Source organism: Procambarus clarkii, chromosome 20 (genome assembly GCF_040958095.1).
Source record: "Procambarus clarkii isolate CNS0578487 chromosome 20, FALCON_Pclarkii_2.0, whole genome shotgun sequence".
In the NCBI taxonomy this organism is placed as follows: Eukaryota; Metazoa; Arthropoda; class Malacostraca; order Decapoda; family Cambaridae; genus Procambarus; species Procambarus clarkii.
The window spans coordinates 15,191,393-15,215,927 of record NC_091169.1 but is presented as its reverse complement, the minus strand read 5'-3'; the positions used below and the strand labels follow the sequence as shown (position 1 = coordinate 15,215,927).

The following is a 24,535-nucleotide window of genomic DNA, read 5'->3' as shown; positions in this document are numbered from 1 at the left end:
TAGTAACATATTAAGTATAGCGTGTTGCTATTACGTGCAACAGATGGCGCTGTTTAAAAAAAATGTTTTAAGCTGTCACAGGTGTGGCATCTCTATTGTAGGAATATAAAAAACATGCACATATTTGAATGGAACGTTGTGTCAAAATTTCAAGACCATCAGTGAAGAACTTTCGGAGATAACAGCGTGTGTCGCTCTTACGTCCAACAGATGGCGCTGTTTAAAAAAAAAAACGCATGTTTTTTCCTGTTACAGGTGAGGCATGTATATAGTAGGTATAAAAACACGCGCCTATTTGAATATAACGTTGTGTCAAAATTTCAAAGTAATCGGTAAAGTAGTTTCGAAGATTTCCCTCATATGAAAACCACATGAAAAACTCAGTTTTTTCCGAAAAAACATGTTTTTTTCCCGTCACAGATGTGATATCTGTATAATATGCATATAAAAACCCACTCGGATGCGAATGGAACGTTGTGTGTAAATTTCAGAGCAATCGGTGAAGAACTTTCGGAGATTAACGATTTTGAACCAAAGAACATTTACATTTTTATATATATATACTAGCAGTACCCAGCCACGCGTTGCTGTGGCTCAGCAAAGCATGTGCGTTGCTGAGCCACAGCAACCTTCCCTGTCCCCCAGTCCTCCCCACCATTCTCCCCTCACCTGTCTCCTCGGCCTCCCAACCATTCCCCACTCCACCATCCCATCTTCCTTCCCACCAAGCCCCACTCCCCCTGTCCCTTTGTCCTCCCCAACATTCTCCATTCCCCCATCCCCTCCATCCCAATCTCCCCCGTCCCCCCGTTCTTCCTCACCATTAGCCCCTTCCTTGTCCCCTCGTCGTCCCCACCATCTCTCACTTCCTGCCCTTCGTCATATTAACCATTCCCCACTTCCTCGTCCGGTGCCTTCCCAAATGGTCTGATGTTCCCATAAAAAAATTGGGAACATCAAGTGATCTGATGTTCCCATCACTGAAATATAAGAAACACAGTTAAAAAATGAAATGAAAATATGAGAAAATAAAAAAATAAACTATACACGCAGCACGGAACTCCGCTCAAATGCCTCCTTCAACTCCTGCAGATGTCGACCGGAGTTCCGTGCTGCGTTTCACTTACGAGATGGAAAAGGATGGGAAGCTGCCCTTTCTAGATGTAACAGTCATGGAAAAGAGCGGAGGTTTCCACACTGAAGTCTACACTAAGGAAACGAACATAGGAATGTGCCTAAATGCCAAAAGCGACTGCCCAGATAGGTACAAAAGGAGTGTTGTTAACGCATATGTCGACCGTGCTCTCAGCCACAGCTCAGAATGGAAGCAAGTCGACGAAGAACTCTGTAGGGTAAGGCAGGTCCTAGTCAACAACGGCTTCTCCAATGGTTTCGTCGAAGACATCATAAGAAGGAAAGTGAAACGCCATGCAACCTCTGAAGAGACAACCAACACAACACCTATACCCCCTATTAGACTATTTTACAGGAATTTCTTTTCCACAGCTCATAAAACGGAGGAAAGGGTCCTGAAAGATATTGTTAATAGAAACGTTATCCCTACAGACAAAAATCAGAGGATACAACTGACGATTTACTATAAAACCAGAAAAACGGCCAGCCTACTCATGAGAAACTCTCCAGACACAAAACAGAACGCTTTAAAAGAGACTAACGTCGTCTATGCCTTCAAATGCCCTCTAGGGGACTGTAAGCTCCAAAAAAACCAGTATATAGGCAAGACAACAACATCTCTTTCTTTCAATATTTCTTTCGTGTTGTTCAATGCATTGAACAACACCTCGACATCCTCACAGACCAACATCACCTCAGCACTGAAACAAGGATTATCAAGAAACTAACAACATTATATGGAGGACCTATGGCAATTCCACGACCAAGAGATGGCTTCCTGAACCTTGCAGGAATTAACCTCACTGAGGACCAAGTCACTCTCCTAAATCTGGGCATAAACTGTCATGTTATGTCCAGACCGAGTGAGATGGCCCGGAAAGTAGAGTTGGAAATTCTGTTGGACGACATATTCGACCTCGAGACACAAAAGAAGGTCACTACCAAAGATACCTTACAAGCAGAACTTATTGCAGAAGGAGGAAAGAATCGAGGCAATTACAGAAGCACCATACTGTCCCCCGAGCTCAAAGCGGCAGCTAAAAGCCTTCGTGAGAACAAGGAGATAGTTGTCAGGAGAGGTGACAAGTCGCCAATATATGTCATTCTTAAAAAAGACGAATATCTGGCGAAAATGAACATCATACTCTCTGACCAAACTAAGTTCCAAAGGGTAACGAAGGACACTACAGCCGAATTAAAAGCAAAGGCCAACAAACTGATCGAAACTGTGAACGCCAAGAAATCCGGACTCCACCTGCCAAAGATCATTGGGGAATATAAACCTGGATATGCGTATGGAAATGTCAAGACACACAAGCCTGGAAACCCACTTCGGCCAATCATTAGCCAGATACCCACACCCACGTACAGACTGGCGAAGCGACTCAACAGCCTGCTGACTCCTTATGTTCCCTGCGCCTTCAGCCTGAAGTCTCCAAAGGAATTTGTTGACTTACTGCGGGGCACACGGGCCACAGGGATAAGAGCCTCGTTGGACGTAGAATCGCTGTTTACCAACGTACCTGTGGACGAGACAATCTGGATGATAGCCGACAGAGTGTATCGTGATCCAGCCTGTACTCCTCTTGACATACCAGAAAATATTCTGAGGAAACTACTCCAAGCTTGTACTAAAGAGGCACCCTTCTTGAGCCCGGATGGGCACATGTATAAGCAAGTAGATGAGGTCGCCATGGGTTCTCCCCTAGGTGTCCTGTTTGCAAACTTCTACATGGGTACCATCGAGCAAAAAGTCTTAGTCGACATGAACTTGAAACCGGCTATATACTGCAGGTATGTTGACGACATTTTTACACAGGTACCTGATGTCAGACATCTGCAGGAGCTGAAGGAGGCATTTGAGCAGAGTTCCGTGCTGCGTTTCACTTACGAGATGGAAAAGGATGGGAAGCTGCCCTTTCTAGATGTAACAGTCATGGAAAAGAGCGGAGGTTTCCACACTGCAGTCTACACTAAGGAAACGAACATAGGAATGTGCCTAAATGCCAACAGCGACTGCCCAGACAGGTACAAGAGGAGTGTTGTTAACGCATATGTCGACCGTGCTCTCAGCCACAGCTCAGAATGGAAGCAAGTCGATGAAGAACTCTGTAGGGTAAGGCAGGTCCTAGTCAACAACGGCTTCTCCAATGGTTTCGTCGAAGACATCATAAGAAGGAAAGTGAAACGCCATGCAACCTCTGAAGAGACAAATAACACAACACCTATACCCCCTATTAGACTATTTTACAGGAACTTCTTTTCCACAGCTCATAAAACGGAGGAAAGGGTCCTGAAAGATATTGTTAATAGAAACGTTATCCCTACAGACAAAATTCAGAGGATACAACTGACGATTTACTATAAAACCAGAAAAACGGCCAGCCTACTCATGAGAAACTCTCCAGACACAAAACAGAACACTTTAAAAGAGACTAACGTCGTCTATGCCTTCAAATGCCCTCTTGGGGACTGTAAGCTCCAAAAAACCCAGTATATAGGCAAGACAACAACATCTCTTTCTAGGCGTTTAACGATGCATAAGCAACAGGGCTCCATTAAGGAACATATAATCTCTTCCCACAACCAAACCATCGCCAGAGAAATCCTAGTAAACAACACAGAAATCATCGATAGATACAGCGATAGCAGGCGGCTTGACGTTTGCGAGGCACTACACATCAAGAAGTCAACACCAGCAATCAACAGCCAATTAATGCACAACTATATTCTACCCACTTCAAGACTCCGCTCCAATATAGAAGCATCAAGAAATATGGACCAATAGGCTGCCTGGCCCCTCGGGACGCCACACCCAGGCGACCACAGCACCACCAGCTGGCCCCTGGGGACGCCACACCCAGGCGACCACACCACCACCGCCTGGCCCCTGGGGACGCCACACCCAGGCGACCACACCACCACTGCCTGGCCCCTCGGGACGCCACACCCAGACGACCACACCACCACCAGCTGGCCCCTGGGGACGCCACACCCAGGCGACCACATCACCACCGGCAGCAACCTCTACCAAGACCACCCATTTACCTGTCCTCCTTCACCTCGCCGACAAAATGGCGAGTAATGACTATATCCGCTACATCCACGTAATCAACAGGCTGCTCCTCGTGAAGGACTTCCGACAGCTGCTGTACCTGATGACCTTCTCCCAGCTCCCACAACTGCTACCGTACCCTTCGCCCCGGGGACCCCTGTGCCGATCCCCCAGGGAACCCTCACCGTCCGGCCACAGCGAGAGGACAGCAGCACCCAGGACAGCTGACCAGGACGACGAAGTCGACTCCGAAGACTTGACCGATTCTGAAAACTCCACCGAAGACGACAATGACTCCGAAGCTTCAGTCAATGTCACCAGCTCTCCCGCCCCTCATGCGGCCGCCAGGGCACTATCTTCTCCCTCCAGATCCCTCACCGGCACTAACCGGACTGACAGGCTCCCATGCTGCTTCCTCCGGATATATTTGATATGGCCGCATACTTTCCAAGAAAGACAGACAGCATAATTCCATAATCCACAACGACTACTGGGAATACAAGTGCAGGGAAGCAGGGGCGGATCCTTAGCACGGTCGTCCCTCAAGAAAGCCTCGACCACTTCTGCGACTACGACACCTTGAAGAAGGAAATTCGACCAGACTACCAACTTCGGATGAACTGGGATAAGAAAACCAATCCTATCTCGGAAAACTTCATCTGCTTGAGCAAGCCCGTGAGCTCATGCCTGTAGAGAGGTTTCCTCCCTGGGAGGATGACTCATGCAGGATTATCATCAATGAAATGGCAACAAAAAATCCAACATGATACCACAAGAAATGAGGCACAAGTATCTCGGGGACATTTATACAGAAGGCAGAGATGAACTAGATCAAATTTACACTGATGGGTCATCTAATCCTGTCAATGGCAGGGCTGGTACAGCCCTGCCATTGACATTGACAGTGTTAAAAACACTGTAATTAGGAATAATGCCTTTCAACGCAGAAATGAAGAGAAAGCACATATTGAGAACTATGCTTCTTCAACGCAAGCGGAGCTGCCATTGTTATGGCATTAAGATTCCTTGAACGAAACACTAATGGCGCAGTGATCTGCACTGACTCAAAAGCAGCACTACAAAGCCTAAGTAAAAATCGGGCCGAGAATCTTGCGATAGTCGCTGAAATTAAGAGAGCTGTGAGGGTACTAATCAACCAGGGAAGAGTCGTCAAGTTTCTGTGGATCCCCTTCTATATTGGAATATGTGGGAATAAACGAGCGAATATGCTGGCTGCTGAAGGCGCTGAAGGAGACCATATTGAATACTTCATACCCAAGACTCTGCTACAAATTAGAGATATTGTCAGGCAACATCACCGTGACAAGGTAATTGAGGAAAGGAGGATAGAAGCACAAACCAGTGAATCTGTATACTGGTACAACATGGTTGCAGCTGGCAATCCCAATCATTATGGACGAAGAGGAGGAGGACGCGGGAGAGAATCAGTAATTGCGAGAATCCGTCTTGGATACAAATATCCATGGCGATTCGGAATGGAAATAACAGCTGAGCAGCAGAGTTGCAGAATCTGTGATGAGAGTGACGGACACCACCTTGACCACTACCTGAAAGATTGTGAACACCTGAGAGACATTAGAAATATATGTAGAATAATAAACCCCACATTGTTTGAGTTAGGAAAATACTATTTGTCAAATACTGATAATGTTCTTAAAAGATTACCCCATTTTGCACCCGCAAGATAACGTATGATTTTAAGGGTTGACAGATGTTAATCTTCTTGTTTGAGGAGCTGTTCACTTGAGACAGTTAAGCAAGTCCCAGCTGCGTCTTGGTACATGTGACAGGATGAACAATCCAGCGGGTTTTCTTCCTATTTTGGAGTGTTGTACATGCTGCTATGACGGTAGGTCCACTCACAGGATGAGTGTCGCTGCCCAATAAACTCGCCCCTCGGGGCAAAATTAAAAACAATTTACTTTGACAAAGTACTCAGGAGAGGGCGAAAGACTTTTGTAAATTCCTTACAGAAATTTCACAGATACACAAGTGTAGGTATTTATCCTATGTTATTATACCTGTGAGAATACATTACCATTCCTAATTATTATTATTATTATAAGATGGGGCTGGAGAAAATAAGCAGTAGAGGCAGTCTTGGTGAAGTTATGAGCATTTAGTGGCTGGTGTACATAGTCCTGCAGGCTGAGATAAGACATGTACTCTTAGGCAGCTCGCTAAGGTCACAGGTAAGCTGGAATCACTCAGTACTTGTGAATTCTTAGTTGTTCCTATATTCTATTCTGGAGTGAAGTGCTAGACCCAGGTTTCAATTCTTCCACATATTTTCAGTAAAGTAGCATAGATCTGGTAGCTGTTTCTTACTTGATTCAGCTCTTTGAAGATATGAAAAATGTGATATTAATACGGAATACAGGAGATTCCTAGATGATATTACAGCGGATGAAGGAATATTTGATGCTCGATAGTAATTCATGGTTGAATCCTACTGAATGTCCAGATTCTATTATAAATAGTACAAGCAAAAGAATTGAGCATTTAAACAATGAGGCTTCCAAATTTATTGCTCTATATCTGAATTTATTGCTCTAGATCCAAATTTATTGCAATAGATCTAAATTCATTGCTCTTGATGTAAAGCATTTTATTAACAACACATAATATGAACAATTGTTCATTTAGCAGACACGTATTCAGACGTCCTGGACAATCGAACTGAAACTGTACGACACTTTCTTTCATTCAAAGACATATGCAAAGAAATAATGAGCACTAGATGTGGCAAGTGTAGAGAAACTGACCATTAACAATGTACTTAAATTCATGATCACCAATTACACGTATTCCATTTATCCCAGCCTGTCCACATTGTGCCACATTTTTCTGACCTTACCAATAACTAGCGCAGTTGCAGAACGATCCCTTAGTCGACTGATACACAAAATCCTGCCATCGCTCTACAATGGGCAGGATTGACCTACAATGGGCATGATTGACCCATAATGTGCAGGTATGGGCTAGTTTTTCAGGAGGTAGGAGGAGTTAGGATTGAAGGAGAGTTGGCTACTGAGGTGGATTATAATGAATAGATAAATTTGCTGGAATGAGACTGAGACGAAAGAGACTGCTGTAGTTCTTTCATACATTTTTCACCTTCACTTTGTTTTCCTTTTAAGCCTAAAATTTAAATAATTAAATAACACACACATACGTTTTCGCTATGCTTTGAGATCTAGGAGCTTACTGACAACCAATATAAATATAAAATAACAATTACGTACTTCCTTTAAAACTGTATAGTTCTTGTGGTTTGATTTTAACACCAAATAAAAATGTATATCGAGTTTACAAGAATGTAAAATTATCAATGCTATATACTCTCATAAACCCACTGTACCTACTTGTATATAAATAAAATTTATAAATAAATAAATAACGTTCAAAATGCTTTGGTATGTGTCATGGCGCCTTTTTTGATGTGCTCGCTCCCCCTAACTTTAGAACCTGGATAAGCAAACTGACTAAAACATGACACTTTCTCTTGCAGTAAGAACTGCCAGAGAAAGCCAACTTTCTCATCCATAGGCGTTGTTATACTATAATCCCTGGAAGGATTATATTACTATTTTTTAGCTCTAAAAGGCATGCAACTAATCAACCCATAATCACCTGCAAATAAAGTTATCTCATAAATACCTCTAGAAAGTTCCTTTGCCACGATAAAGTGCAACATTGGAAGGTATACAAATCAATAACTCGTTAACAGAGAGTAATTTTTTTAGAGTTCAGGTCTATACCTAATTCATAATGTAGCCACTTAATAAACATATTTTCCTCTTGTGCAAACTCAATATGTTTTACCTGGGCCTCATCTGAGTTTTTTACATTTGTCTGTATGCCTCTGGATCATATCTGTGACCTGAAAGAATCAAGTCATTAACTTTATTATAATCAAAGCTATCACTCGGGAACATGGATGCAGAAATCGTTTTTTCTTTCCCACCAACTGACCATAAGGGAAGGCCCCCACAATGTGTCAGAACATTCCATACTCTGGACCAGCTTTTGGAAGCAAGAGACCAACTGGTCCGGATCGGTCCCTCTGAAGAGAAGAAACTTGACATTTTTGTGTCAACTTGCCCATTGTTAAAAAGTAATCCAAACCAGTGTTTTCTGCCCTAACTCTAATTCCTCTACCATAGCCTCCGACTCTTATTTCCTCTTAACTTGCTCTGCTTCTAACTTCTTTAGTTCCAGCTGCACTTGTACCTGAGCTTAATCTGCTTCTAACTTACTCTGTGCTTGCTCTGCTTCTGACTTACTCTGTGCTTGTTCTGTTTCTGACTTACTCTGTGCTTGTTCTGTTTCTAACTTACTCTGTGCTTGTTCTGCTTCTGACTTACTCTGTGCTTGTTCTGTTTCTAACTTACTCTGTGCTTGTTCTGCTTCTGACTTACTCTGTGCTTGTTCTGTTTCTAACTTACTCTGTGCTTGTTCTACTTCTACCTTATTCCAGCTTGCTCTGCTTCGACCTTATTCCGTGATTGCATTTCTTCGACCTTACTCTGTGTATGCTCTGCTTCTATCTTACTATGTGCTTGTTCTGCTTCTACCTTACTATGTGCTTGTTCTGCTTCTAACTTACTCTGTACTTGCTCTGCTTTTACCTAACTATGTGCTTGCTCTGTTTCAAACGTACTGGACATACTGGTGTCCTTCAGTATTCAGCTGTGGCACTAAGCCACCGTGGGACACAAGTGTCACTAAGCCACCGTGGGACACAAGTGTCACTAAGCCACCGTGGGACACAAGTGTCACTAAGCCACCGTGGGACACACGTGTCACTAAGCCACCGTGGGACGCACGTGCCACTAAGCCACCGTGGGACGCAGGTGTCACTAAGCCACCGTGGGACGCACGTGTCACTAAGCCACCGTGGGACGCAGGTGTCACTAAGCCACCGTGGGACGCACGTGTCACTAAGCCACCGTGGGACGCACGTGTCACTAAGCCACCGTGGGACGCACGTGTCACTAAGCCACCGTGGGACGCAGGTGTCACTAAGCCACCGTTGGACGGACGTGTCACTAAGCCACCGTGGGACGCAGGTGTCACTAAGCCACCGTGGGACGCACGTGTCACTAAGCCACCGTGGGACGCACGTGCCACTAAGCCACCATGAGACGTACGTGTCACTAAGCCACCGTGGGACGCACGTGTCACTAAGCCACCGTGGGACACACGTGTCACTAAGCCACCATGGGACGCAGGTGTCACTAAGCCACCGTGGGACGTACGTGTCACTAAGCCACCGTGGGACGCAGGTGTCACTAAGCCACCATGGGACGTACGTGTCACTAAGCCACCGTGGGACGCACGTGTCACTAAGCCACCGTGGGACGTACGTGTCACTAAGCCACCGTGGGACGTACGTGTCACTAAGCCACCGTGGGACGCACGTGTCACTAAGCCACCGTGGGACGCAGGTGTCACTAAGCCACCGTGGGACATACGTGTCACTAAGCCACCGTGGGACGCACGTGTCACTAAGCCACCGTGGGACGCACGTGTCACTAAGCCACCGCGGGCGACAAATAATAGCAGTCACTATGAAAATTCAAATTCCCCAAAATTATTCCAAAACCCGAAAAAAGTTTTCACTTCTAAGTAGAGAATGATGACCATCCTCGCGTTAAGTGAGAATAATGAGACCCCATTATATTATATATGCACAAGGCAACATAACCACAAATATAAGTTTTACAACTCGTGGACAAGTCCAGGAGTTGTGTTGTGTTCACTCAACTGTCACTCACTTACAGTCTCCGTGGTGTAGTGGTAAGACACTCGCCTGGCGTTCCGCGAGCGCTATGTCACGGGTTCGTATCCTGGCCGGGGAGGATTTACTGGGCGCAAATCCTTAATTGTAGCCTCTGTTTAACGCAACAGTAAAATGTGTACTTGGATGAAAAAACGATTTTTCGCGGCAGGGGATCGTATTCCAGGGACCTGCCCGAAACGCTACGCGTACTAGTGGCTGTACAAGAATGTAACAACTCTTGTATATATCTAAAAAAAAAAAAAAAAAATCATTCATTTACACGAACGCGAGCCGTCAGTAAAGATTACCCTTCTGGAGCAAAAGTGTTGAAAGAAGCTGAAGCAGTTTCACTATGTAACTGGTTCAAGACGTCTATTTTCAAGGCATTCAGAAGAGTTTTTTTTTCTACCAAAGAGTAGAGGGAACAAGATGTGGTTAACTCCCCCAGCAGCAGCGGGCACCAGCCTCCAGGCTCAAAGTGGGCAGCAGCGGGCACCAGCCTTTAGGCTCAAAGTGAGCAGCAGCGGGCAGCAGACTCCGGTCTCAAAGTATGCAGCAGCGGGCATCAATCTCCAGCTTCAAAGTGGATATGAGTGGGCACCAGCCTCAAAGTGGGCACGAGCCTCCAACCTCAAAGTGGGCAGCAGCGGGCACCAGCCTCCTCCCTCAAAATCGGCAGCAGCGGGCACCAGCCACCAGCCCCAAAGTGGGTGGCAGCGTGCACCAGCCTCACTGTGAGCAGCAGCGGGCACCAGCCTCCAGACTCAAAGTGGGCAGCAGCAGCCACCAGCCTCCAGCCTCAAAGTGGGCACAATCGGGCACCAGCCTCCAGCCTCAAAGTTTGCACCAGCCTCCTGCCTCAAAGTGGGCCGCAGGGGGCACCAGATTCAAAGTGGGCAGCAGCGGGCACCAGCCTTCAGCCTCAAAGTGGGCACCAGCCTCCTGCTTCAAAGTGGGCAGCAGCGGGCACCAGCCTCAAAGTGGGTAGCAGATGGCACCAGCCTCCAGTCTCAAAGTAGGCAGGAGCGGGCACCAGCCTCCCGCCTCAAAGTGGGCACCAGCCTTCTGCCTCAAAATGAGCAGCACCGGGCACCCGCCTCCTGCCTCAAAGTTGGCAACAGTGGGCACCAGTCTCCAGGCTCAAAATGAGCATATGTGGCACCAGTCTCAAAGTGCTCAGCAGCGGGCACCAGCGTCCAGCCTCAAAGTGGGCACCAGCCTCAAAGTGGGCAGCAGCGGGCACCAGCCTCCAGACTCAAAGTGGGCAGCAGTGGACACCAGGCACCAGCCTAAAAATGGGCAGCAGCTGGCACCAGCCTCAAATCTCAAAGTGGGCGGCATCGGGCAACAATCTCCAGCCTCAAAGTGGGCATCAGTGGGCACCAGCCACGACGCTCAAAGTGGGCAGCAGCGGGCACCAGCCTCCAGGCTCAAAATGGGCTTCAGCCTCCTGCTTGGAAGTGGATAGCAGCGGGTACCAGCCTCCTGCCTCAAAGTGGGCAGCAGCGGGCACCAGCCAGCATCCTCAAAGTGGGCAGCAGCGGGCACCAGCTTTTAGGCTCAAAGTGGGCAGCAGCAGGCATCAGCCTCCAGGCCCAAATTGGGCAGTAGCGGGGACCAGCCTCCTGCCTCAAAGTGGGCAGCAGTGGGCACCAGCCACCAGCCTCAAAGTGGGCAGCAGCGGAAACCAGCCTTTAGGCTCAATGTGGGCAGCAGCGGGCACCAAACTCCTGCCTCAAAGTGGGCAGCAGCGGGCACCAGCCTCAAAGTGGGTAGCAGCGGGAACCAGCCTCCAGCCTCAAAGTGGGCAGTAGCAGGCTCCAGCCTCCTTCCACAAAGTGGGTAGCAGTGGGCACCAGCCTCCTCCCTCAAAGTTGGCATCAGTGGGCACCAGCCTCAAAGTGGGCCGCAGATGGCACCAGTCTCAAGCCTCAAAGTTGGCACCAGCCTCTTGCCTCAAAGTGGGCAGCAGCAGGCACCAGTCTCCTGCCTTAAAGTGGGCAGGAGCTGGCACCAGCCTTCGGTCTCAACGTGGGCAGCAGCGGGCATCAGTCTCCAGCCTCAAAGTGGGTATGACTGGGCACCAGCCACAAAGTGGGCACCAGCCTCCAACCTCAAAGTGGGCAGCAGCGGGCACCAGCCTTAAGGCTCAAATTGGGCAGCAGTGGGCACCAGCCACCAGCCTCAAAGGTGGCAGCAGCGGGCACCAGCCTTTAGGCTCAAATTAAGCAGCAGCGGACACCAGCCTCCAGTCTCAATGTGGGCAGCAGCGGGCACCAGACTCCTGCCTCAAAGTGGGCAGCGCCCAGCCTCAACCAGGTATCAACCAGCCTCCAGCCTGAAAGTGGGCAGCAGCGGGCACCAGCCTCCAGCCTCAATGTGGCCAGCAGCGGGCACCAGCCTCCAGCCTCAAAGTGGGCAGCAGCGAAAACCAGCCTCCAGCCTCAAAGTGGACAGCAGCGGGCACCAGCCTCCAGTCTCAAAGTGGGCACTAGCCTCCAGCCTCAATGTGGGCAGCAGTGGGCACCAGCCTCCAAGTGGGTACCAGCCTCCTGCCTCAAAGTGGGCACCAGTGGGCACCAGCCTCAAAGTGGGCAGCAGCGGGCACCAGCTTCCAGCCTCAAAGTGGGCAGCAGCGGGCACCAGCCTCCAGCCTCAAAGTGGGTACCAGCCTCCAGCCTCATAGTGGGTATCAGTGGGCACCAGCCTCAAAGTGGGCGGCAGCGGGCACCAGCCTCCTGCCTCAAAGTGGGCAACAGCGGGCACCAGCCACCAGCCTCAAAGTGGGCAGCAGCGGGCACCAGCCTTTAGGCTCAAAGTTGGCAGCAGCGGCCACCAGCCTCCAGGCTCAAAGTGGGCAGCAGGGGGCAACAGCCTCCATCCTCAAAGTGGGTACCAGCCTCCAGCCTCAAACTGGGCATCAGTGGGCACCAGCCTCAGAGTCTGCAGCAACGGGCACCAGCCTCCTGCCTCAAAGTGGGCAACAGCGGGAACCAGCCACCAGCCTCAAAGTGGGCAGCAGCGGGCACCAGCCTTTAGGCTCAAAGTTGGCAGCAACGGGCACCAGCCTCCTGGCTCAAAGTGGGCAGCAGCGGGCACCAGCCTCTAGTCACCAAGTGGGCAAAGTGGGCACAAGTCTGCAGCCTCAATGTGGGCATCAGTGGGCACCAGTCTCAAAGTGAGCAGCAGCGGGCGCAAGCCACTAGCCTCAAAGTGGGCAGCAGCAGGCACTAGCCTCTAGCTTCAAAGTGGGCAGCAGCGGGCACTAGTCTCCCACCTCAAAGTGGTCACCAGCCTCCTGCCTCAAAGTGGGCAGCACCGGGCATCAGTCTCCAAGCTCAAAATGAGCACCAGTGGGCACCAGCTTCAAAGTGGGCAGCAGCGGGCACCAGCCTCCAGCCTCAAAGTGATCACCAGCCTCCTGCCTCAAAGTGGGCAGCACCGGGCACCAGTCTCCAGGCTCAAATTGAGCATCAGTGGGCACCAGCCTCAAAGTGGGCAGCAGCGAGCACCAGCCTCCTACCCCAGAGTCGGCAGCAGCGGGCACCAGCCTTTAGGTTCAAAGTGGGCAGCAGCGGGCATGAGCCTCCAGGCTCAAAGTTGGCAGCAGCGGGCACCAGCTTCGTGCCTCAAAGTGGGCAGCCGTGGGCACCAGCCACCAGCTTCATATTGGGTAGCAGCGGGCACCAGCCTTTAGGCTAAAAGTGAGCAGCAGCGGGCACCGGCCTCCAGCCTAAATGTGGGCAGCAGCGGGTACCACACTCCTGCCTCCAAGTGGGCAGCGTCCAGCCTCAACCAGGTATCAACCAGCCTCCAGCCTGAAAGTGGGCAGCAGCGGGCACCAGCCTCCAGCCTCAATGTGGCCAGCAGCGGGCACCAGCCTCTAGCCTCAAAGTGGGCTGCAGCGGGAACCAGCCTCCAGCCTCAAAGTGGACCGCAGCGGGCACCAGCCCTCAGCCTCAAAGTGTTCAGCAGCGGGCACCAGCCTCCAGCCTCACTGTGGGCATCAGATGGCAATAGCTTCAATGTGGGCAGCAGCGGGCACCAACCTACAGCCTCAAAGTGGGAACCAGCCTCCAGCCTCAAAGTGGGCAGCAGCGGGCACCAGCCTCCAGCCTCAAAGTGGACACCAGCGGGCACTAGCCTCCAGCCTCAAAGTGGGCAGCAGCGGGCACCAGCCTCCATCCTCAAAGTTGGTAGCAGCGGGTACCAGCCTCTAACCTCAAAATTGGCACCAGTCTACTGCCTCAGAGATGGCAGCAGCGGGCACCAGCCTCCAGTCTCAAAGTGGGCACAGCAAGCACCAGTCTGTTGCCTCAAAGTGGGCATCAGTGGGCAGCAGCGGGCACCAGATACTAGCCTCAAAGTGGACAGCAGCGGGCACCAGCCTGAAGCCTCAAAGTGGGCACCAGCCTCCTGCCTCAAAGTGGGCAGCAGCGGGCACCAGCCTCCAGTCTCAAAGGGGGCAGCAGCGGGCACAAGTCTCATGCCTCATAGTGGGCACCTGCCTCCTGCCTCAAAGTGGGCAGCAGCGAGCACCAGTCTCCAGCCTCAATGTGGGCAGCTGCGGGCACCAGCCTCTTACCTCAAAGTGGGCAGCAGCGGGCACCAGTCTCCTGGCTCAAAATGAGCATCAGTGGGCACCAGCCTCAAGGTCGGCAGCAGTGGGCACCAGCCTCAAAGTTGGCACCAGCCTCAAAGTGGGAAGCAGCGGACACCAGCCTCCAAGTGGGCACCAGCCCCCTGCCTCAAAGTGGGCAACAGTTGGCACAGCCCCCAGCCTCAAAAGGGGGCAGCAGCGCGCACCAGCCTCAAGTCTCAAAGAGGGGGCAGCGGGCACCAGTCTCTAGCCTCAAAATGGGCATCAGTGGGCACCAGCCTCAAAGTGGGCAGTAGTGGGTACCAACCTCCTGCCTCAAAGTGGGCATCAGTCTCCTGCTTCAAAGTGGGCAGCAGCGGGCATCAACCTCCTGCCTCAAAGTGGGGAGCAGCGGCCACCAGCCTCCAGGCTTAAAGTAGGCAGCAGCGGGCACCAGCCTCCAGATTCAAAGCGGGCAGCAGCGGGTACCAGCCTCCAGACTCAAAGTGGGCAGCAGCCTCCTGCCTCAAAGTGGGCAGCAGCGGCAGTCACCAGCCTCACTGTGGGAAGCAGCTGGCACCAGCCTCTAGCTTCAATGTGGGCAGCAGCGGACAGCAGCCTCCTGCCTCAAAGTGGGCAGCTGCGGGCACCAGCCTCAAAGTGGGTAGCAGCGGGCACCAGCCCCATTCTGGGCAGCAGCAGGCACCATGCAGCCACCAGTTTCAATGTGGGTAGCAGCGTGCACCAGCCTCCAGCCTCAAAGAGGGCAGCAGCAGGAACCAGCTTCCAGCCTCAAAGTGGGCAGCAGCGGGCTCCAGCCTCATTGTGGGCTGCAGCGGACAGCAGTGGGAACCAGCCTCCAGCCTCAAAGAGGGCAGCAGCGGGAACCAGCCTCCAGCCTCAAAGAGGGCAGCAGCGGGCAGCAGCCTCCCGCCGCAATGTGGGCAGCAACGGGCACCAGCCTTCTGCCTCAATGTGGGCAGCAACGGGCACCAACCTTCTGCCTCAAAGTGGGCATCAGTGAGCACCAGCATCAAAATGCGCAGCAGCCGGCACCAGTCGCCACCCTCAAAGTGGGCAGCAGCCTCCAGCCTCAAAGTGCCTCAAAGTGGGCACCAGTCTCCTGCCTCAAAGTGGGCAGCAGCAGGCACCAGTCTCCTGCCTCAAAGTGGGCAGCAGCGGGCACCAGCCACCAGCCTCAAAGAGGGCAGCAGCGCAAACCAGCATTTAGGCTCAAAGTGGGCAGCAGAGTGCACCAGCCTCCAGCCTCAATGTGGGCAAAAGCGGGCACCAAACTCCTGCCTCAAAATGGGCAGCAGCGGGCACCAGCCTCCTGGCTGAAAGTGGGCAGCAGCGGGCACCATCCTCCAGCCTCAAAGTGGGCAGCAGCCTCCTGCCTCAAAGTGGGCAGCAGCGGGCACCAGCCTCACTGTGGGAAGCAGCGTTCACCAGCCTTTAGCCTCAATGTGGGCAGCAGGGGGTACCAGCCTCCTGCCTCAAAATGGGCTGCTGCGGGCAAGAGCCTCAAAGTGGGTAGCAGCGGGCACCAGCCTCACTGTGGTCAGCAGCAGGCACTATGCAGCCTCCAGCCTCAATGTGAGGCAACAGCGGGCACCAGCCTCCAGCCTCAAAGTGGGCAGAAGCGGGCATAAGCCTGTAAGTGGGTAGCAGCGGGCACCAGCCTCCAGCCTCAAAGTGGGCAGAAGCGGGCATAAGCCTGTAAGTGGGTAGCAGCGGGCACCAGCCTCACTGTGGGCAGCAGTGGGCACCAGCCTCCTGCCTCAAAGTGGGCAGCAGCGGGCACCAGCCTCAAAGTGGGTAGAAGCGGGCACCAGCCTTACTGTGGGCAGCAGCAGGCACCGCCTCCAGCCTCAATGTGGGCAGCAGCGGTCACCAGCCTCCAGCCTCAAAGTGGGCAGCAGCGGGCACCCGCCTCAAGCCTCAATATGGGCAGCAGCAGGCACCAGCCACCAGCCTCAATGTGGGCCGCAGCGGGCACCTGACTCAAAGTGAGCAGCACCGGGCACCAGCCTCCTGCCTCAAAGTGGGCATAAGTGAGCACCAGCTTCAAAGTGGGCAGCAGCCGGCACCAGTCTCCAACATCAAACTCTGCAGCAGCGGGCAGCAGCCTCCAGCCTCAAAGTGGGGAGCAGCGGGCACCAGCCTCAAATTGGGTGGCAGCGGGCACCAGCCTCACTGTGGGCAGCAGCGGGCACCAGCCTCCAGCCTCACTCTGGGCAGCAGTGGGCACCAGCCTCCAGCCTCAATGTAGGCAGCAGCGGGCACCAGCCTCCAGCCTCAAAGTGGGCAGCAGCGGGAACAAGCCTCAAGTGTCAAAGTGGGCAGCAGGGAGGCACCAGTCTCCAGCCTCAAAGTGGGCACCAGCCTCCAGGCTCAAATATGTCAGCAGCGGGCATCAGCCTCTTGCTTCAAAGTGGGCAGCACCGGGCACCAGCCTCCGGCCTCAAAGTGGGGAGCAACGGGCACCAGCCTCAAATTGGGTAGCAGCGGGCACCAGCCTCATTGTGGGCAGTAGCAGGCACCAGCCTCCAGCCTCACCGTGTGCAGCAGTGAGCACCAGCCTAAAGCCTCAATGTGGGCAGCAGCGGGCACCAGCCTCAAAGTGGGCAGCAGCGGGAACCAGCCTCAAGTCTCTAAGTGGGCGGCAGCGGGCACCAGTCTCCAGCCTCAAAGTGGGCACCAGCCTCAAAGGTGGCGGTAGCGAGCACCAGCCTCCTGTCTTAAAGTCGGCAGCAGCAGGCACCAGCCACCAGCCTCAAAGTGGGCAGCAGCGGGCAACAACCTCCTGCCTCAAATTGGGCATCAGTTTCCTGCTTCAAAGTGGGCAGCAGCAGGAACCAGCCTCCTGCCTCAAAGTGAGCAACGGTGGGCACCAGTTTCCTGTCTCAAAGTAGGCAGCAGCAGGCACCAACCTCCAGTCTCAAAGTGGGCACAGCGGGCACCAGTGTGTAGCCTCAAAGTGAGCATCAGTGGGCACCAGCCTCAAAGTAAGCAGCAGCGGGCACCAGCTACTTGCCTCAACGAGGGTAGTAGCGGTCACCAGCCTCCAGTCTCAAAGTGGGCACAAGCCTCCTGCCTCAAAGTGAGCAGCAGCAGGCACCAGTATCCAGGCTCAAAATGAGCATCAGTGGGCACCAGCCTCGAAGTGGGCAGCAGCGGGCACCAGCCTCCAGCCTCAAAGTGGGCACCAGCCTCCAGCCTCAAAGTGGGCAGCAGCGGACACCAGCCACCAGCCTCAAAGTGGGCAGCAGCTGGCACCAGCCTCAAGTCTCAAAGTGAGCGGCAGCGGGCACCAGTTTCCAGCCTCAAAGTGGGCATCAGTGGGCAGCTGCCTCAAAGTGGGCAGCAGCGAGCACTAGCCTCGACGCTCAAAGTGGGCAGCAGCCTCCTGCCTCAAAGTGGGCAGCAGTGGGCACCAGTCTCCAGGCTCAAAATGAGCATCAGTGGGCACCAGTCTCAAAGTGGTCAGCAGCGGGCACCACCGTCAAAGCGGTGCTTCAAAGCGGGCACCTGCCTCAAAGTGGGCATTAGCGCGCACCAGCCTCCAGCCTCAAAGTGGGCACCAGCCTCCTGCCTCAAAGTGGGCAGCAGCAGACACCAGCCACCAGTCTCAAAGTGGGCAGCTGCGGGCACTAGTCTCCAGCCTCAAAGAGGCACCAGCCTCCTGCCTCAAAGTGGGCAACAGTTTGCACCAGTCTCCAGGCTCAAAATGAGCATCAGTGTGCACCAGTCTCAAAGTGGGTAGCAGCGGCCACCAGCCTCCAGCCTCAAAGTAGGCACCAACCTCCTGCCTCAAAGTGGGCAGCAGCGGACACCAGCCACCAGTCTCAAAGTGGGTGGCAACGCGCACGCCAGCCTCCAGCCTCAAAGTGGGCAACAGTTTGCACCAGTCTCCAGGCTCAAAATGACCATCAGTGGGCACCAGCCTCAAAGTGGGCAGCAGCGGGCACCAGCCTCAAAGTGGGCACCAGCCTCCTGCCTCAAAGTGGGCAACAGCGGGAACCAGTCTCCAGCCTTAAAGTGGGCACCAGTCTCAAAGTGGGCAGACTCGAGCACCAGCCTCCACGCTCAGAGTGGGCAGCAGCGGGCACCAGCCTCCAAACTCAAAGTGGGCAGCAGCGGCCAGCAGCCTTCTGCCTCAAAGTGGGTATCAGCCTCCTGCTTGAGAGTGGGCAGCAGCGGGTACCAGCCTCCTGCCTCAAAGTGGGCAGCAGCGGGCACCAGCCACCAGCCTCAAAGTGGTCAGCAGCGGGCACCAGCCTTTAGGCTCAAATTGGGCAGCAGCAGGGACCAGCCTCCAGGCTCAAAGTGGGAAGGAGCGGGCACCAGCCTCCTGCCTCAATGTGAGCAGCAGCGGACACAAGCCTTTAGGCTCAAAATGGGCAGCAGAGGGCACCAGCCTTTAGGCTCAAAGTGGGCAGCAGCAGGGACCAACCTCCAGGCTCAAAGTGGGAAGCAGCGGGCACCAGCCTGCAGCCTCAATGTGGGCAGCAGCGGGCACCAAACTCCTGCCTCAAAGTGGGCAGCAGCGGGCACCAGCCTCCAGCTTCAAAGTGGGCAGCAGCCTCCTGAGTCAAAGGGGCAGCAGCGGGCACCAGCCTCACTGTGGGAAGCAGCGGGCACCCACCTCTAGCCTCAGTGTGGGCAGCAGCGGGCACCAGCCTCCTGCCTCAAAGTGGGCAGCAGGAGGAACCAGCCTGAAAGTGGTTAGCAGCGGGCACCAGCCTCACTGTGGGCAGCAGTGGGCACCAACTTCCAGCCCCAATGAGGGCAGTAGCAGGCACCAGCCTCCAGCCTCAAAGTGGGCAGCATCGGGCTCCAGCCTCAATGTGGGCAGCAGTGGGCACCAACCTCCAGCCCCAATGTGGGCAGTAGCAGGCACCAGCCTCCAGCCCCAAAGTGGGCAGCATCGGGCTCCAGCCTCAATGTGGGAAGCAGCGGGCACCAGACTCCATCCCCAATGTGGGCAGCAGCAGGCACCAGCCTACAGCCTCAATGTGGGCATCAGTGAGCACCAGCTTCAAAGTAGGCAGCAGCCGGCACCAGTCTCCAACCTAAAAGTGGGAAGCAGTGGGCAGAAGCCTCCAGCATCAAAGTGGGCAGCAGCGGGCACCAGCCTCCTTCCTCAAAGTGGGCATTAGTGGGCATCAGTGGGCACTAGCTTCAAAGTGGGCAGCAGCGAGCACCAGCCTCCAGCCTCAAAGTGGGCACAAGCCTCCTGCATCAAAGTTGGTAGCTGTGGGCACCAGTCTCCTGCCTCAAAGTGGGCAGCAGCGGGCACCAGCCTACAGTCTCAAAGTGGGCAGAAGCGGGCACCATTCTCCAGCCTCAAAGTGGGCATCAGTGGGCACCAGCCTCAAAGTGGGCATGAGGCCTCCAACCTCAAAGTGGGCTGCAGCGGGCACCCGCCTCTAGCCTCAATATGGGCAGCAGTAGGCACCAGCCACCAGCCTCAATGTGGGCCGCAGCGGGCACCTGACTCAAAGTGAGCAGCAACGGGCACCAGCCTCCTGCCTCAAAGTGGGCATAAGTGAGCACCAGCTTCAAAGTGGGCAGCAGCCGGCACCAGTCTCCAACATCAAACTCGGCAAGCAGCGGGCAGCAGCCTCCAGCCTCAAAGTGGGGAGCAACGGGGACCAGCCTCAAATCGGGTGGCAGCGGGCACCAGCCTCACTGTGGGCAGCAGCGGGCACCAGCCTCCAGCCTCACTCTGGGCAGCAGTGGGCACCAGCCTCCAGCCTCAATGTAGGCAGCAGCGGGCACCAGCCTCCAGCCTCAAAGTGGGCAGCAGCGGGAACCAGCCTCAAGTCTCAAAGTGGGCAGCAGGGGGGCGCCAGTCTCCAGCCTCAAAGTGGGCACCAGCCTCCAGGCTCAAAGGTGTCATTAGCGGGCATCAGCCTCTTGCTTCAAAGTGGGCAGCACCGGGCACCAGCCTCCTGCCTCAAAGTGGGGAGCAATGAGCACCAGCCTCAAATTGGGTAGCAGCGGGCACCAGCTTCACTGTGGGCAGCAGCAGGCACCAGCCTCCAGCCTCACCGTGTGCAGCAGTGAACACCAGTCTCCAGCTTGAATGTGGGCAGCAGTGGGCACCAGCCTCAAAGTGGGCGGCAGCGGGAACCAGCCTCAAGTCTCTAAGTGGGCGGCAGCGGGCACCAGTCTCCAGCCTCAAAGTGGGCACCAGCCTCAAAGTGGGCGATAGCGAGCACCAGCTTCCTGTCTTAAAGTCGGCAGCAGCAGGCACCAGCCACCAGCCTCAAAGTGGGCAGCAGCGGGCAACAACCTCCTGCCTCATATTGGGCATCAGCCTCCTGCTTCAAAGTGGGCAGCAGCAGGCACCAGCCTCCTGCCTCAAAGTGAGCAACGGTGGGCACCAGTTTCCTGCCTCAAAGTAGGCAGCAGCAGGCACCAACCTCCAGTCTCAAAGTGGGCACAGCGGGCACCAGTGTGAAGCCTCAAAGTGGGCATCAGTGGGCACCAGCCTCAAAGTGGGCAGCAGCGGGCACCAGCCTCCAGCCTCAAAGTGGGCACCAGCCGCCTGCCTCAAAGTGAGCAGCAGCAGACACCAGCCACCAGCCTCAAAGTGGGCAGCAGCTGGCACCAGCCTCTTGCCTCAAAGTGAGCAGCAGTAGGCACCAGTATCCAGGCTCAAAATGAGCATCAGTGGGCACCAGCCTCAAAGTGGGCAGCAGCGGGCACCAGCCTCCAGCCTCAAAGTGGGCACCAGCCTCCTGCCTCAAAGTGGGCAGCAGCGGACACCAGCCACCAGCCTCAAAGTGGGCAGCAGCTGGCACCAGCCTCAAGTCTCAAAGTGAGCGACAGCGGGCACCAGTTTCCAGCCTCAAAGTGGGGAGCAACGGGGACCAGCCTCAAATTGGGTGGCAGCGGGCACCAGCCTCACTGTGGGCAGCAGCGGGCACCAGCCTCCAGCCTCACTCTGGGCAGCAGTGGGCACCAGCCTCCAGCCTCAAAGTGGGCAGCAGTGGGCACCAGCCTCCAGCCTCAAAGTGGGCACCAGCCTCCTGCCTCAAAGTGGGCAGCAGCGGACACCAGCCACCAGCCTCAAAGTGGGCAGCAGCTGGCACCAGCCTCAAGTCTCAAAGTGAGCGGCAGCGGGCACCAGTTTCCAGCCTCAAAGTGGGCATCAGTGGGCAGCAGCCTCAAAGTGGGCAGCAGCGAGCACTAGCCTCGACGCTCAAAGTGGGCAGCAGCCTCCTGCCTCAAGGTGGGCAGCAGTGGGCACCAGTCTCCAGGCTCAAAATGAGCATCAGTGGGCACCAGTCTCAAAGTGATCAGCAGCGGGCACCACCGTCAAAGCGGTGCTTCAAAGCGGGCACCTGCCTCAAAGTGGGCATTAGCGCGCACCAGCCTCCAGCCTCAAAGTGGGCACCAGCCTCCTGCCTCAAAGTGGGCAGCAGCGGACACCAGCCACCAGTCTCAAAGTGGGCAGCTGCGGGCACTAGTCTCCAGCCTCAAAGTGGGACCAGCCTCCTGCCTCAAAGTGGGCAACAGTTTGCACCAGTCTCCAGTCTCAAAATGAGCATCAGTGGGCACCAGTCTCAAAGTGGGCAGCAGCGGCCACCAGCCTCAAAGTAGGCACCAACCTCCACGCTCAGAGTGGGCAGCAGCGGGCACCAGCCTAAAAACTCAAAGTGGGCAGCAGCTGCCAGCAGCCTTCTGCCTCAAAGTGGGTATAAGCCTCCTGTTTGAGAGTAGGCAGCAGCGGGTACCAGCCTCCTGCCTCAAAGTGGGCAGCAGCGGGCACCAACCACCAGCCTCAAAGTGGGCAGCAGCGGGCACCAACCACCAGCCTCAAAGTGGGCCGCAGCGGGCACCAGCCTCCTTCCTCAAAGTGGGCATCAGTGGGCACCAGCTTCAAAGTGGGCAGCAGCGAGCACCAGCCTCCAGCCTCAAAGTGGGCACAGCCTCCTGCATCAAAGTTGGTAGCAGTGGGCACCTGTCTCCTGCCTCAAAATGGGCAGCAGCGGGCACGAGCCTCCAGTCTCAAAGTGGGCAGCAGCGGGCACCATTCTCCAGCCTCAAAGTGGGCATCAGTGGGCACCAGTCTCAAAGTGGGCATGAGGCCTCTGACCTCAAAGTGGGCTGCAGCGGGCACCCGCCTCTAGCCTCAATATGGGCAGCAGCAGGCACCACCCTCCAGCCTCAATGTGGGCAACAGCAGGCACCAGCCTCCTGCCTCAAAGTGGGCATAAGTGAGCACCAGCTTCAAAGTGGGGAGCAACGGGCACCAGCCTCAAATTGGGTATCAGCGGGCACCAGCCTCACTGTGGCCAGCAGCGGGCACCAGCCTAAAGCCTCACTCTAGGCAGCAGTGGGCACCAGCCTCCAGCCTCAATGTAGGCAGCAGCGGGCACCAGCCTCAAGTCTCAAAGTGGGCAGCAGGGGGGCACCAGTCTCCAGCCTCAAAGTGGGCACAAGCCTCCAGGCTCAAAGGTGTCAACAGCTGTCACCAGTCTCCTGCCTCAAAGTTGGGAGCAACGGGCACCAGCCTCAAATTGGGTAGCAGCGGGCACCAGCCTCACCTTGTGCAGCAGTGAGCACCAGCCTCCAGACTCAATGTGGGCAGCAGCGGGCACCAGCCTCAAAGTGGGCAGCAGCGGGAACCAGCCTCAATTCTCTAAGTGGGCGGCAGCGGGCAGCAGTCTCCAGCCTCAAAGTGGGCAGCAGCGGGCAACAACCTCCTGCCTCAAATTGGGCATCAGCCTCCTGCCTCAAAGTGGGCAGCAGTTTGAACCAGTCTCCCGTCGCAAAATGAGCATCAGTGGGCACCAGCCTCAAAGTGGGCAGCAGCGGGCACCAGCCTCCAGCCTCAAAGTAGGCACCAGCCTCCTGCCTCAAAGTAGGCACCAGCCTTCTGCCTCAAAGTGGGCAGCAGCGGACACCAGGCACCAGCCTCAAAGTGGGCAGCAGCTGGCACCAGCCTCAAGTCCTAAAGTGGGCGGCAACGCGCACGCCAGCCTGCAGCCTCAAAGTGGGCACCAGCCTCCTGCCTCAAAGTGGGCAGCAGCGGACACCAGCCACCAGTCTCAAAGTGGGCAGCTGCGGACACAAGTCTCCAGCCTCAAAGTCGGCACCAGCCTCCTGCCTCAAAGTGGGCAGCAGTTTGCACCAGTCTCCAGGCTCAAAAAGAGCATCAGTGGGCACCAGCCTCAAAGTGGGCAGCAGCGGGCACCAGCAACCAGTCTCAAAGTGGGCAGCTGCGGGCACAAGTCTCTAGCCTCAAAGTGGGCACCAGCCTCCTGCCTCAAAGTGGGCAGCAGCGGACACCAGCCACCAGTCTCAAAGTGGGCAGCTGTGGGCACAAGTCTCCAGCCTCAGAGTGGGCACCAGCCTCCTGCCTCAAAGTGGGCAGCAGCGGACACCAGCCACCAGTCTCAAAGTGGGCAGCTGCGGGCACAAGTCTCTAGCCTCAAAGTGGGCACCAGCCTCCCGCCTCAAATTGGGCAGCAGCGCGAACCAGCTTCCAGTCTCAAAGTGGGCCACATCGGGCACCAGTCTCCAGCTTCAAAGTGGGCACCAGTCTCAAAGTGGGCAGATACGAGCACCAGCCTCCACGCTCAATGTGGGCAGCAGCGGGCACCAGCCTCCAAACTCAAAGTGGGCACCAGCCTCCAGGCTCAAAGGTGTCAACAGCTGTCACCAGTCTCCTGCCTCAAAGTGGGGAGCAACGGGCACCAGCCTCAAATTGGGTAGCAGCGGCCAGTGCAGCGGCCAGCAGCCTTCTGCCTCAAAGTGGGTATCAGCCTCCTGTTTGAGAGTGGGCAGCAGCGGGTACCAGCCTCCTGCCTCAAAGTGGGCAGCAGCGGGCACCAACCACCAGCCTCAAAGTGGTCAGCAGCGGGCACCAGCCCTTAGGCTCAAAGTGGGCAGCAGCAGGCACCAGCCTCCAGGCTCAAAATGGGCAGCAGAGGGCACCAGCCTC

General features: G+C 54.8%; 5 protein-coding genes across 5 annotated transcripts; all 5 read left to right on the top strand.

Moving 5' to 3' along the window:
• Nucleotides 1–13,338: 13,338 nt before the first annotated feature.
• Nucleotides 13,339–14,625, top strand: LOC138366715 (uncharacterized). The gene is made up of 2 exons (XM_069327989.1): nt 13,339–13,559; nt 13,728–14,625. The coding sequence occupies exons 1-2, from the start codon at nt 13,339–13,341 to the stop codon at nt 14,623–14,625; spliced, it is 1,119 nt and encodes a 372-aa protein (XP_069184090.1).
• A 656-nt stretch (nt 14,626–15,281) lies between these two features.
• On the top strand, nt 15,282–16,226 carry LOC123755236 (uncharacterized). Its single transcript, XM_045737685.2, has one exon. The coding sequence runs from the start codon at nt 15,282–15,284 to the stop codon at nt 16,224–16,226; it is 945 nt and encodes a 314-aa protein (XP_045593641.2).
• Nucleotides 16,227–16,448: 222 nt separating this feature from the next.
• LOC138366714 (mucin-19-like) lies at nt 16,449–18,340 on the top strand. The gene is made up of 3 exons (XM_069327988.1): nt 16,449–16,555; nt 16,658–17,485; nt 17,734–18,340. The coding sequence occupies exons 1-3, from the start codon at nt 16,449–16,451 to the stop codon at nt 18,338–18,340; spliced, it is 1,542 nt and encodes a 513-aa protein (XP_069184089.1).
• Nucleotides 18,341–19,520: 1,180 nt separating this feature from the next.
• On the top strand, nt 19,521–22,918 carry LOC123755235 (mucin-19-like). The gene is made up of 5 exons (XM_045737684.2): nt 19,521–19,690; nt 20,064–20,541; nt 20,676–20,983; nt 21,267–22,184; nt 22,309–22,918. The coding sequence occupies exons 1-5, from the start codon at nt 19,521–19,523 to the stop codon at nt 22,916–22,918; spliced, it is 2,484 nt and encodes an 827-aa protein (XP_045593640.2).
• A 251-nt stretch (nt 22,919–23,169) lies between these two features.
• On the top strand, nt 23,170–24,306 carry LOC123755231 (uncharacterized). Its single transcript, XM_045737682.1, has one exon. It carries the CDS (start codon nt 23,170–23,172, stop codon nt 24,304–24,306), a length of 1,137 nt encoding a protein of 378 aa, XP_045593638.1.
• The last annotated feature ends 229 nt before the right edge of the window (nt 24,307–24,535 follow it).